Source organism: Pangasianodon hypophthalmus, chromosome 1 (assembly GCF_027358585.1).
Source record: "Pangasianodon hypophthalmus isolate fPanHyp1 chromosome 1, fPanHyp1.pri, whole genome shotgun sequence".
Lineage (NCBI taxonomy): Eukaryota > Metazoa > Chordata > Actinopteri > Siluriformes > Pangasiidae > Pangasianodon > Pangasianodon hypophthalmus.
Genome location: NC_069710.1, coordinates 14,939,373 through 14,954,093, shown reverse-complemented (window position 1 = coordinate 14,954,093; position 14,721 = coordinate 14,939,373). Strand labels below are relative to the sequence as shown.

General features: G+C 40.1%; 1 protein-coding gene across 1 annotated transcript in view; it reads left to right on the top strand.

The window, feature by feature from the left end:
• Nucleotides 1-13,989, top strand: part of cdkal1 (CDK5 regulatory subunit associated protein 1-like 1) — a 264,900-nt gene extending 250,911 nt beyond the window's left edge. Inside the window, exons 14-15 of the mRNA XM_053242230.1 lie at nucleotides 2,177-2,341; nucleotides 13,378-13,989. Coding sequence (XP_053098205.1) covers nucleotides 2,177-2,341; nucleotides 13,378-13,536 — 324 coding nt within the window. The 3' untranslated portion in view covers nucleotides 13,537-13,989. The remainder of the gene's footprint in view (nucleotides 1-2,176; nucleotides 2,342-13,377) is intronic.
• Nucleotides 13,990-14,721: the final 732 nt, after the last annotated feature.

The window sequence follows — 14,721 nt, the reverse complement described above, 5'->3', positions numbered from 1 at the left end:
AAATTTTTAGAAATTCTTTTCAGAGGTTCTTCAGAAGTTAATGGATAGATTTCTAAAGTGGTTCTCCTATGAAACTTTTCAGAAAAGGGAAAACAACTTTTCTGAATAAAATATTTATAGCTTCATCTTTGAGTTGAGTTACAAACCAAAGAGCTTTTCAGCAAGCTAAATGGAATTTTATTCATTAGATTTTTTTAAAAGAGTGTATTAACACATAAGTTAGTTTTTAGTTAGTGTTAGTGTGCGTAAACTATATAAAACCGTGCTTTCTTGTGTAGCCGAATTCGAACATCTTTATCCTACTTGAATCTTTGTGCCAGTTTTTTAGAAGCTTTCATAGCCTCCATTCATTAGCCTTCTGAATAAGTGCTAAATTCTTTAAAATAAAAAGTGTTTGGTCTTACAAGCTTTAAGTGTTGTGTTTACTGTCTGGCTTTAATGCGTGTTTTCGAGGTTGAGTGTAGAATGTAGACATGTAGAGCAGATAAAGAGACGAGTGTATGAGTTTGCAGAAGACTGTGCTGCTTTTCTTGAACACTATTGATTCAGCCGGGCTCCTATCACTCTGGGCGTGTGGAGATCAATAACGCTTTAGTTCTGCTGGACGCGTGGAGCCTGAAACTCTGAATAGCTAAACACTCACTAAGACTCAGAGAGTTGAAGGTTTTTCCTTAGTTACACTGACTGCATTGACTTCAACACAGCTACACACACAGCTGTGGTTGTTTTGCCATCTACCTGAGTGTGTGTTGGATCGCTGTGTTTGGACATTGTTACAGTGGATGAATGGGTGGATAGGTGAGATGGATGGCTGGATGGATGGATGGATGGATGGGTGGACGGATGTGCAAAGGGATCATGATCTGCGCTGATTGATGGATCGTAATCTATAGAGAAGGATGGACAAATGTGTGGATGTGTTAATGATGTGTGTATTCTGTTCATAATCTGCATTGGGGATGGATAGAAGGATCATAATGTATAGAGATGGATGGAAGAGTGGGTGGATAGATGATAGATGAATGCAGGAAGGGAAAATCTGTATGGACACTGTTGATAATCTGGATTGATGGATGGATAGAGGGACATAATGTCTAGAGATGGGTAGAATAATGTGTTGATGAGTGATGGATGTAGGAAGGGATTATAATCTGTTCTGTTTCATATGGATGGATGGATGGGTAGATGATTAGATTTAGGATCAAGATGGATAGATAATGGGTGGATGGATAGATGGAAGAATGGGTGAATGGGTGCTGGATGCAGAAAAGGGATTGTCTGCAAGGATGGAAAGATTGAGGAATATATAAAAGATAGATCACAAAAGGATTATAATCTGCATTGATTGGGGTATTCTGATTATAGTCTGAATGGATAGATTCTGTTCATAAAATTGTTGGAGGGATTCTGTTTTCAATATTGATAGATGGATGAATGGATGGGTGATGGGTGGTTGCACTAAGGGATCATAATCCCAGATGAAAGATGAATGGATGCATGGAGGGATTGTAATACGCATTGGTTAGTGGATTCTGTTCATTGCCTGCAGATGGATGGAGGGATTGATGGATGGATGAATTCTGTTTATAAGATGGATAGATGGATTGTATTCATAAGATGGATGGATGAGCGAATGGATGGATGCACTAAGGCATCATAAGCCCGATGGATGGGTGGATGGAATTAGATGGATGGATGTGCCAAGGGATCAGAATCTGATGGATCATCTACATGGATGGATGGATCACTAGATGAATGCATGAAAGAGAAATGCACAGAGAGATCATAATCTGCAGGATGGATGAATGGATAGATGAATGGATGGATGGATGGATGGATGGATGGATAAATACAGAAAGGAATGATAATCTGCATGGGTTTGATGAACAGGTTGCTGATGCATGCATGGATGGATAAAGATCTCCAAGGAAGGGTGGATCTGGATGGTTGGAATGATAGATGGATGCATAGAGGTGGGCTGAGAGTGTGGATGGGTGGATGGACAGATAGGTCAGATTGATGGACAGATAGACTTTAGAAGTTAATCGTTGTGATGTGTAGTCCCTCCACATGACAGTGTAAGCGACTGAATGTCTATCTGTGGACTAAAATCCTAAATCTTCCATTTTTCTTCCTCTTTTAGACCTTTTAATCCCTCTGTCTTCTCCCCCTGCAGGTTCTGGTTCCCAAAAAACCGGAGTTTAAAGGAAAGATGATCGAGGTGGACATCTTCGAGGCAGGGAAGCACTTCCTGCGAGGTCGTCCGGTGGAGGACTCCACGGTCATCACTCCATCCATCAACCAGCCGCTGGAGAAGGGAGAAATATCCGGCCTCAGCCAGGTCAGTGTGTCGTCTGATCTACAGTCAGCTTTTCATTCATTATCTACATTACTACAACACACACACACACACACACACACACACTGTCACTACTCCCTGCTTTGGAGGAGCCTAACTACTGAACTAGATCTCATTTGAGCTTTTATTTCACTCTTCTTTTCCACTCCATTACTCTCTCCATAAAACTCCGACACACTCAGCGTTCCCTCGCTCATATCAGTTCTTCCTCTTTTCTGAAAAAAAGGAAAACGTTAACAGTTGAGAAGAATGAGAAGAAAAGAATGCCTCTCTGGGGAAGAATAACAGTTAATAAGATTCAGACTACATACTCTGTACACGTTCAGCAAAATCTGACCAATCAGCAGCTGTCTCTACTCGTCTGTCCATTCAGGAAGCTCCATCTCTTGCACTAGCATTCAGATGTGTGTTTTGTATGTGTATGTTTTGTGATAGATGGAGGTTTGGATTAAATTTGTAAGGATTAGGATTAGCAGTATACTCGAGGTTCAGAGGACTAAGCTTTAAGATTAAATTTATGAGAGATGTAGGATTGTGATTAATTTGATAGAGGTTTAGGATTAAGATTAAACTTGAGTGGTTTAAGATTAGGATTAACATAATATGGTACACTTAAATAGAGGTTTGGGATTAAGTTTGAGGTTCAGATTTAGAGATAAACATGTTTTTTAAGGGGTTTAAAGGTGTAGTATTACAATTATATTTAAGTGGTTTGGGATTAAGATTAAATACATGAGAGGTTTAGATAAAGATAAACCTTGAGGTTTAAGAATTAAACTCATGAGTTTTGAGATTAGGGTTATATTTAAGAGGTTTATACCTGGGTATTAATTTTTTTTTTTTTTTTTTTAGATGAAAGATTCAGAGTTAGGATTAAACTTGGTAGGGGTGAGGATTAAATCTGTCAAAGGTTTAGGATTAGAATTAAATTTGGAAGAAGTTTATAGTTAGGATCAAACTATAGGTTTAATATCAAGATTAAACTTGCAGTTTAGGATTAGGATACATTTTTTGGTTTAGGATTAAACTTGAAGTTTGCATTTGGGATTAGATTTACAGGTTAGGATTGGAATTAAAAGATTTGGGTTTAAAAGATAGATTAGGTTTACCATTATATTTGGGGTTTAGGAACGAGTTTGTGCTTTAGAATTGGGATTAAATTTGTTGGAAATAATTTTAGATATAATTAAATTTGAGGTTAAGGATTAAACTCAAGGTTTGTATTTGGGATTAAATGTGTGGTTTAGGTTTAGGATAAACTTGAGTTTTAGGATTAGGATTAAAAATGTGGTTAAAGTTTAGGATAAAATTTTAGGTTTAGGATTCAATTTGAAGTTTAGGATTTGGAATAACCTTGATGTTCAAGATTCAGATTAAACTTGTGGTTTAGGATTAAGCTTGTGGTTTAGGATTGGGATTAAAGATGGGATTAGGGGTTTAGGGGTCAGAATTAAACCTTTTATTAAACAGTTAACCTTTGAGATGTTAACTGAAGTCGGATGTTTAAAGTTAGGAATAAACTCAGTGTTCAGTGTTGAATTAAACAGAGGAATTATCGCTGTCCACTGGAGGTTAAACATGACACGTCTTTCACTCAGTCCCTTCACAGGGCGGATTCTGTTCCTCCCTTCTGAGGGACTAAAGGAAGGGAAGAAGGGCATGTAGGGCAGAAGAGCTGTAAAAGCAGTGCTAGCGTGAGGTAGAGAAATTAGCGATGTTCTCTGAGTGATGCTGCTCGTATGTGCCGAGTCTCTCTGACACGGCCGGCCATAAAAGCTGATGAAGTGTGAAATTAAAATGTGTATCACATTCTGGTGCATCATTCGATGTCCCCACTGTGTGTGTGTGTGTGTGTGTGTGTGTGTGTCCCTCATCCCCCCCCAAAAAATAACACACAAGCTATAGATAAGCCATCGGAATGAAAAATAGTGCCAGTTAAGCCAGCCATGTAATTCCCAAATCACTCATGTGATCCTGTCTCACACACACACACACACACACACACACACACACACACACACACACACACACACACACATATGTACCTCTCACTCACACACTCACATCTCACACACACACACACACACACTACACTGATGATGAGTTTGGTCTAATGCTACCGTTTTGTTACAAAAAGTCACTAATGATAAAAAAAAAAAAGCCAGTAGCCGCCATTTAGCATGACTCCATGTGCATAATGATGAATCAGTCACTTTTAGCAGAATTAGCAAAACAAATCTTTATGAATCACGACTCTCTATGAATCATGAGGCTTGATGAGTCATAAGTCTTTATGAATCATATGAATCCCATGAGTCTTTATCAGTCAAGTCTTATCTTTATTATTATTTATTTAATTATCTGAATAATGAATCTTTATGAATCATGAGTCTTAATGAATCATCTGAATTATGAGTCTTTAAGAATCATGACCATGAATTGCATGAGTCTTTATGAATCATCTGAATTATCAGTCTTTATGCATTATATGAATTGCATGAGTCTTTATGAATCACGAGTCTTTGTAAACCGTATGAATCACATGAGTCTTTCACTCATAATGTTTATGAATCATCTGAATCACATGAACCTTTATCAGTCACAAGTCATTATGAATCATCTGAGTTACACTCCTTTATGAATCATGAGTCTTTATGAATCATTGGTCTGTGTATTGTTTGAATCACCTGAGTCTTTATATATCCCATAACTCTTTATGAATCATATGAATTACACAAGTCTGTATTATATTTATGAATCACAAGTTGATGAATCACCTGAGTCTTTATCTTAGTCTGAATCATATGAATCCTAAATATTAATGAATCCGTTTCATAGTCTACAGCTGCCAGAAAGATTCATTAGTCTATTATTTTTGTCTATTTGCTAAAGCTAATATAATGCCAAATTGCTAAAATACCTTAATGAGAAAAAAAAGCTTGAAGCATTTGTTAAAAAAAAAGTGTTGTGTAGCAGGTGGCCGCTCTTCCTGTTTACTAACCCGGACTCTGTCGCTAACACACTGCGCTGAGCTTTTGAACTGTTCTTAGATCAGCTCTAACCTTCAGTTTGAGAGGCTCGGGGTCGATCAGTAACTCGGTTCTCTGTGTGAGGTTCTACGGCAGGTTTGAGGCGTAAATAGAGGAAATCAGAGGCGTGTTTACGAAGTGTCTAAACAAACCACAGAGTGATGAGATGCTGTGTGTGTGTGAGAGAGAGAAATACCGATTTTTTTTCCTTCTTGTTTCCTGACATCAGGTGTCACCGTTTACTTTCCCCTAGCGCATCAGTTTGTTTATTTATTAATGTATTTATTCAAGCTCACGCTTAATTAGAGGTGTTAATTGCATGTTAATCGACGGGTCAGTGAGGACTAATTGGCTCTCCCTGAAGATAGCTATGTTGTTTCGCTTTCTTTTTTTTTTTCTCGTTTCCATGCAAATTCTTCTTAATGAATTAAGGATGCATTTTTTAATAAGTCTATAGAGAGATGTCCATCACTAGGCAGGGTTCAATCTGAGGGATTTTATGCAGAAAATGTTTTTTAAAACTGTCAATTGGTCGCAAATAAATTAAACAAATAAATAGAAATCAAGGAATAAATAAATAAGCTTTTTACGTTGCACTTTAGCTCATGAATTGTTTGTCAGTACATTGCAAAAAAAAATATATATATATGATAGAAACATTCACATTTTGTGACATGTGTACCCTTTCAAATAAATAAATAAATAAATAAATTCCCCAATTTCCAGTTTTCTATATACCAGAAATTCTTAATGGACATTCATCAAAACTTTTCTTCTAACACACTGTAAAGCTTTTTTTTCATAAATTTAGAAGATCTGAACATTGTCATTACAGTAAACATTTTTAAGATCAAAACTGTTCCAGATTAGAAACCAGCCTGAGAGAGAGTGAGAGAGAGACAGAGAGAGACAGAGATGGAGAGAGACACAGAAAAAGAGACAGACAGAGAGACGGAGACAGAGATGGAGAGAGAGACAGAGAGAGACAGAGATGGAGAGAGACACAGAAAAAGAGACAGACAGAGAGACGGAGACAGAGATGGAGAGAGAGACATAGAGAGAGAGAGAGACAGAAGCCAGCCTGAGAGAGAGTGAGAGAAACGGAGACAGAGAGAGAGGGAGCGAGAGAGAGAGAGAGAGATGGAGAGAGATCCACTATTTCCTGAACCGATTCTTCATATAAGCATCACTGAGCAAGTCATGCACAATTCTTCCATCTCAGAAAAATCCGCCTTCCTTTTTTGCGCGCTTTCTCTTTGTGTACGTGAGGCAGGAAGCTCATTAGTGTGTTTGTGGCCTGTAGTGACCTTCCCGATGCTGGAGAGCCTGAATACAAGCTCGACGTCTATTCAGAGAGAGAGAGAGAGCAAGATAAAGGAGAGAGACGCTCACTGCTGAATCTGTGTGTGTGTGTGTGTGTGTGTGTGTGCACGCACTTGTACATTCCTCAGGCTTTTCACTGGCTGACCCGGCTCGCCCGCGTGCTGCCCTCGCCCAAAACACAACAGCACGCGTGGTGCATTATTCACACTCAGTACACATGCTGAAAAAGTGTTCTTCTTTACTGTCCTGTTCTTACGCCTGGAACAGGGGAGCGCTTAATTACACCTCTCTGTGTATGTGTGTGTGTGTGTGTTTTTACATTTACACAAAGTGTTCCAGTCGTATTTCAGTTCCTTTGCATCATCGGCGTGGTGTCCCTCTCGCCCAGGCAGCCACACGGACGGCTAATCTGCGCCGCAGGGGAGCTTGCAGCGCTCAGCATTACCGCTCTCCTGCATTTACATCTAACACCATGTCACCGGCTTCCCAAAAATATAACACAAGCAACAAACAAACAGGCGGCAATGCAATTCTTACAGTTTGTTGCTTTGAGGTTGCGTTATCTGAAAGGGAAAAATATATATATTTCTAACAGCGTGGTTAAGTTTTTTTGATAAATGATATCACAGATGCCTAGTTTTTTCATCTCTAACCTAATTCCAGTTTCTTAATTTCCAGTTTTCTTCACACCTGTGTAGTTATTATTTTTTATTATTTATTTATACCACAGCGCTGTGGAATTCTGGATTCTGATTGGTCAGATATTGTTTCTATAGTAACAGGAACTTGTACAGCGGATGCTCTACATAAACGGACTTTTAAAAAATCATTGATATGGTGAAGTTTTCTTCACAACATTAAATGTAACAATAAATGGATAAAAAAAGTAGGACTCGTTCTTTAATAAATAAAGATGATAATGGTTGTTGAACAGCTGTGGTGTAAGAGGAATAAAGCGCATGTGGATGTTGTGCTGTTAGAGGAAAATAATCACCATTGGGATGGTAACAGTAGCAGGAACTCCGCAGAGTGCACATGATGGAGTTTTAGGTGTGTGTGTGTGTGTGTGTGTGTGAGAGAGAGAGACGTGATAGAGAGAAGTGAGAGTCTAACCCCAGATGGAAGACGGTTATATTGTTGTGATGTGTATTGAAAGTGTGTGTAAATTATTTCCAGACGTTATGGAGGTTACAGTTACATCACTGTTTCTGTTTCTGTCGATTCTCTTCCTGTAGACAAGAAAAACCTCTCTCTCTCTTTTTTTCACTCTGTCTCCTTCACTGTCTTTTGTCTCACTATCTGTGTCTCCCCGTCTCCTTTGCAGTCTCTCTCTCTGTCCGCCTCTCTCTCTGTCCGTCTCTCTCTCGGTCAGTCTCTCTCTCTGTCTGTCTCTCTCGCATTGTCACTGTCATTCTGTCTCTCTCTATCTCTTCCTGTCTCTCTCTCCATCTCTCTCAAGTCAAAAGTCAAAAGGTTGCTTTACTGGCATGACAAGTATTAACATTTGTATTGCCAAAGCTTGGATACAGACTTTCTCTCTCTCTCTCTCTCTCTCTCTCTCTCTCTCTCTGACTGACTGTTATAGAAGTTGGAGACTCCTGCAAGTTTCTTTATATGCGCAGAGTCTCGAGTTTTCAGAGGAAAATCCAAGTCACGTTTCAGCAAGACACTCGACACGCCTCGCAGCAATTTGCTTCTGCTTCCATGATCATTTGATTCTGCATTCTGATTGGCCAGCGCTCTGAAGTTGGATCAGTAGGACGATGATGGTGTGTGGAAGCTCAGTGTCCGTGTCCTTGATCTCTGTTGACCTGGAGCTGGGAGATACAGCTCTGTGAGGCATCGACAGTGTGTGACGCGGGTTCTTGTACGTGCGTTGAAGCGCTGTTGGTGTGCGATTCAGACACGGATCAATGAGGTGTCTGGATGGGAGTCTCATGCCGATGGTCACTCCTACTCACATTAATCAGAACGCTGCAGAGAGAGAGAGAGAGAGAGAGCGAGAGATGGCCTGGCTGCTTTGACCTGAGAATCTCAACAGTTGGCTGTTCAGCAGGCGCAGCAGCTCTTCTGATTTACGCCTGTATTCATGTTTTTCAGCGCAAAATGTGGAAAGCAGTCGGCCGTAGGCTTCACTGGAAAAACTTGCAGATGACCTGCGTCGAATTTGTAGTTATGCTTCAGGTTGTAGGTCAGTTTGATTTATGATTTTCCCCTCCAGCTGCAGTCCCATCAGGGTCCGTGTACATAGAGCTCATTCGTTTGCAATTTTTAAATGTTACAAAAAGATGTTGAATTTCTCCTTTGCTTGTTTTTTCATCATTTATAATTCATTTTTGGACTAAAATTAATGATGTGTATCAGTGAGTACTGGCTAGTAGCAAGACGAGCTGAATTAAAGATTAAAGATGGCTGTTAGCACCTTATGTACTGCTAATACAGTACATGCTTTTAAAAATAGTAAGAGTGTGACGAGAAAGGAGGACGACACAGCAGCTGAAAAACCGAGTAGGAACTGCAATTTAAGAATATTTAAATCATACAGAATTTAATCACCCAAAACAAGTCAATATTTTATTTTTTAAATATATTTCCAAATTTATTGTGTGCCAAGTTCTCTTTTTTCATTTTCATTTCAAAACAAAAAACATTTGTTCCAAGTAATTCCGTGTTTTCGCGATGAAGTCATTAAGGAAATACTTTGCGCTGAAGTCTCTTTAGTGGACAGTGATGCGTCTGAGTGTTTAACAGTCTCCTCTGAGGGTGCTTAGGCTTTCGGTATCCAACAAACGAGAGTTCTCACACGGCGTTTGCCTACAATAAATAAAACAAATAGTTTTTTGAGGAAAATGGAAATTGTACGACGGCTTTGATGAACTTGAACAGGTTTCCCAGTGCTCTTGTGTGGAGCAGACAGTGTTCTACAGCCTCGCTGCCAGAAGAAAAGCAGTGAGGATATATTATTCCTGTCTATCAGCTCCCCCGCTGGTCTATTATACTGTTACTGAAGTGGAAATTGCCCTCCTGCCCTCCTGCTCTCCCGCCCCCTGACCACAGGAAAGGCTGCTTTTTCATGCGGAAACATGGACTTCTCACTGAGCTCACTCTGGTTGGAAGAGGCTCACTGACCAAAAGCTTTATTTCCTTCTTAACAAGTTCATTGCATGTAATAATATGTAGATCTTGGTACTGACTGTGATGAAGAGCTTGATAACCCTAATGTGTAGATCTTGGTTCTGACTGTGATGAAGAGCTTGATAACCCTAATGTGTAGATCTTGGTTCTGACTGTGATGAAGAGCTTGATAACCCTAATGTGTAGATCTTGGTACTGACTGTGATGAAGAGCTTGATAACCCTGAACCTTTCACTACTGGAATGTGAGTACCCCAAGAGCAGGCAATCATTTGCTTTTTGAATCTTTCCATCTCAGAAGAAGCTTCCAGCACTCTGTGATGCAGATATCACCACCACAAAGCGATTCATGCAGCATTGAGACGAATGAAGCTCATCGTGTACGAGTACGAGATTGAAAGGAAGACTCTGGAACATTTTAGTCAGCCTTGCTGAGAGGCTACAACACAGAACAAAGGCAAAGGCTTCAGCTCAGGAAGGGCTGTTAATCAGCTCATTAAGAGGATCAGTAAAATGTGCAGGACAGGTTGTCCTCCAGGACCAGGGTTGGGATACTGTGACTTCTGTTAGAGCAGCTATAAACACTTTTCCCTTCACCAGCTTCTCTTTTTTCTCGCTCATGAAGTTAATAAGACAAAAAATGCAGCTTGTTATGTTACTGAGAAACTGCAGAGCTTTACTGCTGATTGTGAGAAAGTTCTGACACTGGAGACTCCTTCCATTAGTGTTACAGAAAAGGAAATGTACGAGTCTCTGTATTAACTGTTACTATAGAAACGATAAAGTATTAGAACAAGCATATTAATATAAACCTGTGATTTGCAGCTACTGTCAGAGCTGCTGTTCTAGAAAATTCTATAGAAAATCTGACCCAGTATCTTCAGTTGCAATATGCAGATGACCTCAGCCTCACATCTGTTGTTTACGAATGTCTTTGAACTACTAATTTGCCGTTTTGTGTTTCTTCAAAGCTTAGATGAGGACAGTTTAGCTAGATAATTGGTATTGTGTCATGTTCAGTTTGTTGTAGCCAGAGTTCGATTTCTACTTCTTCCATGTACCGCATGTCCTTCATTTTGTTTTGTTTTTCTTTCTTCCTTTTATGTCCCTTGACTCTCTTCCTCCTTTCCATACACACCACTGATCTCTCTTCTCTCTGCTTAGCTAAGACTTTTTTTTTCCTCTTACGTTTGGGATGTGAACGATGAGGAAGAAGAGTGTTAAGCTTTCATATAACTGATCAAAATTTGAGCTCCTCATGCTCTGAAGGCAGGAATATCAATTTCACAGTCATATCAATTCCAGCAGGCCTAAAGGGTCTAGCCAAGCTAGAAAGCGGCATGAAAGAAAGACATTATAGCCGAGAGCATCTACGGGTGAAAGTAGAAGAATTAGAGAAAGAGATGAAATGAGGCAGAGTGGAACAAGATAGATTTTAAGAGTCTATCAGATGGATTTGGATAACGGAGGCCTTCCCGACTCTAGAGTGCCCCACTTTCCTCTTAGACACACTTCCTTTGGGCTATCAACAAGCCCCATTTAGATGTGTAAAGGTTGGTTAAAACATCTCCGCACTATCTTCTAATAATTGGATTTAATGGCCAGGAGGCTGTCATGGCTTAAGAACACTATCTCAGTTTTTCTCTGGCCCCTGACTCCATAAAGACGGTGCAGGACTTTCCTTTGAAATGCAGATAAACGGTGTACATCAGAGCAGCAATCTCATGAAGCATATCTCCACCTGCAGCACATTACAATTGCCTCCATAGTGTGGGTGAAATATTGAGCTCATAAAATGGTCATTCAGATTGATCCTCTATCTCTAATGGCAGTGATACCCCTCCTTTTCACCCCCACACTGTAAATGAACATATTATCGGGTCGGCTGTCATGGCCGTCCTGCTGGGAGATGCCTCTCCATTACGCTGTTCATTTTAAACGAGACTTTAATGGCCTAACACATTATGGAAGATCAGAGTCCCAATGGTTGGGCCATTTTACCCAGCGAGTCTAGTCCACGGAAGCGGGTGTACTCGATCTCTGGCCACGAAAGCCGTGGGTCGTTTACATCAGGGACATGGTGATGGATCGTACCTCGTCTAAATAGAGAGTGTTGTGTTGGACCAGTTGGAGATGTTTGGTGAAGATATCACTATTTATCAGACAGGTCTTTTCTTTACTCTTTGGTAAGAGGACAAGGTCGACACAAAAACCAGCTGTTCATCTTTCATTTTCATTCAGTTTAGTAAGCACTTTTTCCTGGTCAGGGTCACGGTGGAATCCGGAGTTTATCCCAGGAACACCGGCTGCAGTACCATCGCCACTGACAGTTCATTCACAGCTAAGGGCAATTTAGAGTCACCAGTCCAAGTGGCATGTTATTGGAAGGAGCAATAAAACTAGAGAACTCGCAGGAATCCAGACAGACTAGGGGAGAACATGCAAAATTCTGTACAGACAGTAACCAGAGATCAGGGTTGTACCCTGGAGCTGTAGGACAGCAGGATGTTTCCTCTGATTATATTTTATATTACATTACCAGACATGGCAACCCTCTTCTGTTTAACCTCTAGTCTGAGTTATCACTCAAAAATACACCAGACTTCTTCTCTCCAGTAAAACAGCAGATGACCCAATCAGTGTCAATCTGGAATGATGTGCGCAGGTGACTTGAACTCTACGATATTAACTGATACCACGGGGAAGCCCCGCCCCCTTCCGCCCATCTCACATGCACTTGACTGGACTCTGGCTTTCCGTCGTGGTGAATGGAGAATGTTTTGAATTCATTCATATGAAATAAAATCTATCAATGTATGTCAGACTTAGCTAACTTTAAACGCATGTACATTCGTCTGTTTGGTTTTGGGGCGAAAGAGAAAAACGGGATGAAAATTTTGACCTGAAAATATTAAACAGTCCAACAGTGAAGTCAAAATCTAAATATTCACACTTTACAAGTAATGTTAATGGGGCTGATGATTAGAAAGTGATTATGTATGCTGGGGATTTTTTTGTTTTGTTTTGTTTTTTCAGTGCACAGACGCGTTCAAACACATTAAGCTGCAGATCAACAGTGAAAATGTCAGCCATGTGGACATTAGACACTTGATTTATAAAAGGGTTATACTGTTTTTTGTTTTATTTTTTGACTTTTGCTCCTTATCCTTTATCCATACGCCAAATATTTGTAGAGCGTAAGCTCTAGGATAAACTAGTTTTGAGCAGAAACAGACACTATGTTCGAGTTACGGACTACGTAAGGAATAAAACCCTTGGTTTCTTGTTGCTTTGCCATCAAATTGCATTGTCTTTGAGTATTAGGTAATATAATGTAAAACATTGGTCTTAAAGTGTTGATTTTTATCACGTTAGATTAGTTCTTGTCATGTTCTTGGTGCAGAACATTAAGAGCCAGTGATGATGATGATCATAAAGGCTTTGTAATGTCCCATGGGAGCTTGAACGTTCAAGGTAAAGCTTTGACTTTATAGTACTGTTCTGATTTTCTTTTTTTTTTTTTCTTTCACAGAAACAGAAAGCTTCGAGTCAGAATGGCGTCCATGCCCCCCTGACGCCGGCGTCAATTGGCTGCTCATGGAACCTGGATGGTCAAGGACTAAAGCTGCTCTCTGTAGGATTGACTCTGCTGGCTGTTGTAGTGGTTTTCATCTTTGAGAAACTTCAGTGACATTGAAATGGAGCCCGGCGTATTGAGTTGTGAGTGTGTGAATGACAGGATCTGCCAAACGCCACACATCTGCGAAGCGTCTGTAAGTTAAGGTCAAACCGAGGCAATGAACTTCATAAGCTTTTGAGCTCACTGAAATAACTGAGGACACTGCGAAGGATTTTACTATTTATTGTAAAGTTCGCCTTCAACACAGAAAGGATTCTGTACTGTTTCTCATCTCTTTATTCAATTATCAGGATCTTTTTTATCTGTTGAAGGCACACACTTTAGAAATCAGACTACAAGGACGTCCTGAAAACACCATTGAGTTCAGTTTGGTTTTTTTATTACTTTTTTATTTTGCTTTTAAAAACGATGTGTATGGTTTTTTTGGCTCCAGGCACAAAGCAATGCCTTTTTTGTTCAACATCTTTGTCCATGTCAACCTTATTAAACAAAACTCCACTCTTTCCTCTCTGTCTTCTGGAATTTTATTTTTTTGAATGTTCATTTTAGTGAAGTGTTACTTGGGTGCTTTTTATGGCAGTGCAGTTCTCACCAAAGGAACGACATAATAACCTAATTAATCGTGTAAACACAAAGTGTTATTCAGGATGCTATTAATGAGAAGTGGTCAAAATATTGCTATGATACTGTGCAGTACTCAGGAATGAGCGTGACGCTAGTTACATATGGAACACCGGAGAATCACCCGCAGGTCGCAGAAGGTCACCCGCTGAGACCTTCGCCACAGTTATGACGCCTCAACATACGATGTACAATTCAAAATAAATACCAATGTCATACAAATATCTTTCCCTGGAACTATTATCGCGAAGTTCCCACTGGATTGGTGCAGCGCCATTTTGCCTCAACAGGAAACTGTGGAGGTTAAGCATCCTTAATCAGTGTTCTATTTCACTCCTCCTACCGCCGAGGGGCCATGTGACTCACCTGGCAATCACCTGGATGCCGTTTTTTGCTGAGACCTTCGGCAAAGTCACTGTTGTTTCCTGGAACCGTCTCACAGAGTTCCTACCGCATTGGCGCTGGTTCCAAATGACAGAGAACGCTGGAAATTACATACATAACCCCATGTCCTGTTTCAACCCTCCCCACCACCTGAGGCCACTACGTCATGAGGAACCTACCTTAGCACAAATGTGTTCAGATCCAGTCACACCACTGGAAGAAAAAAGTGAA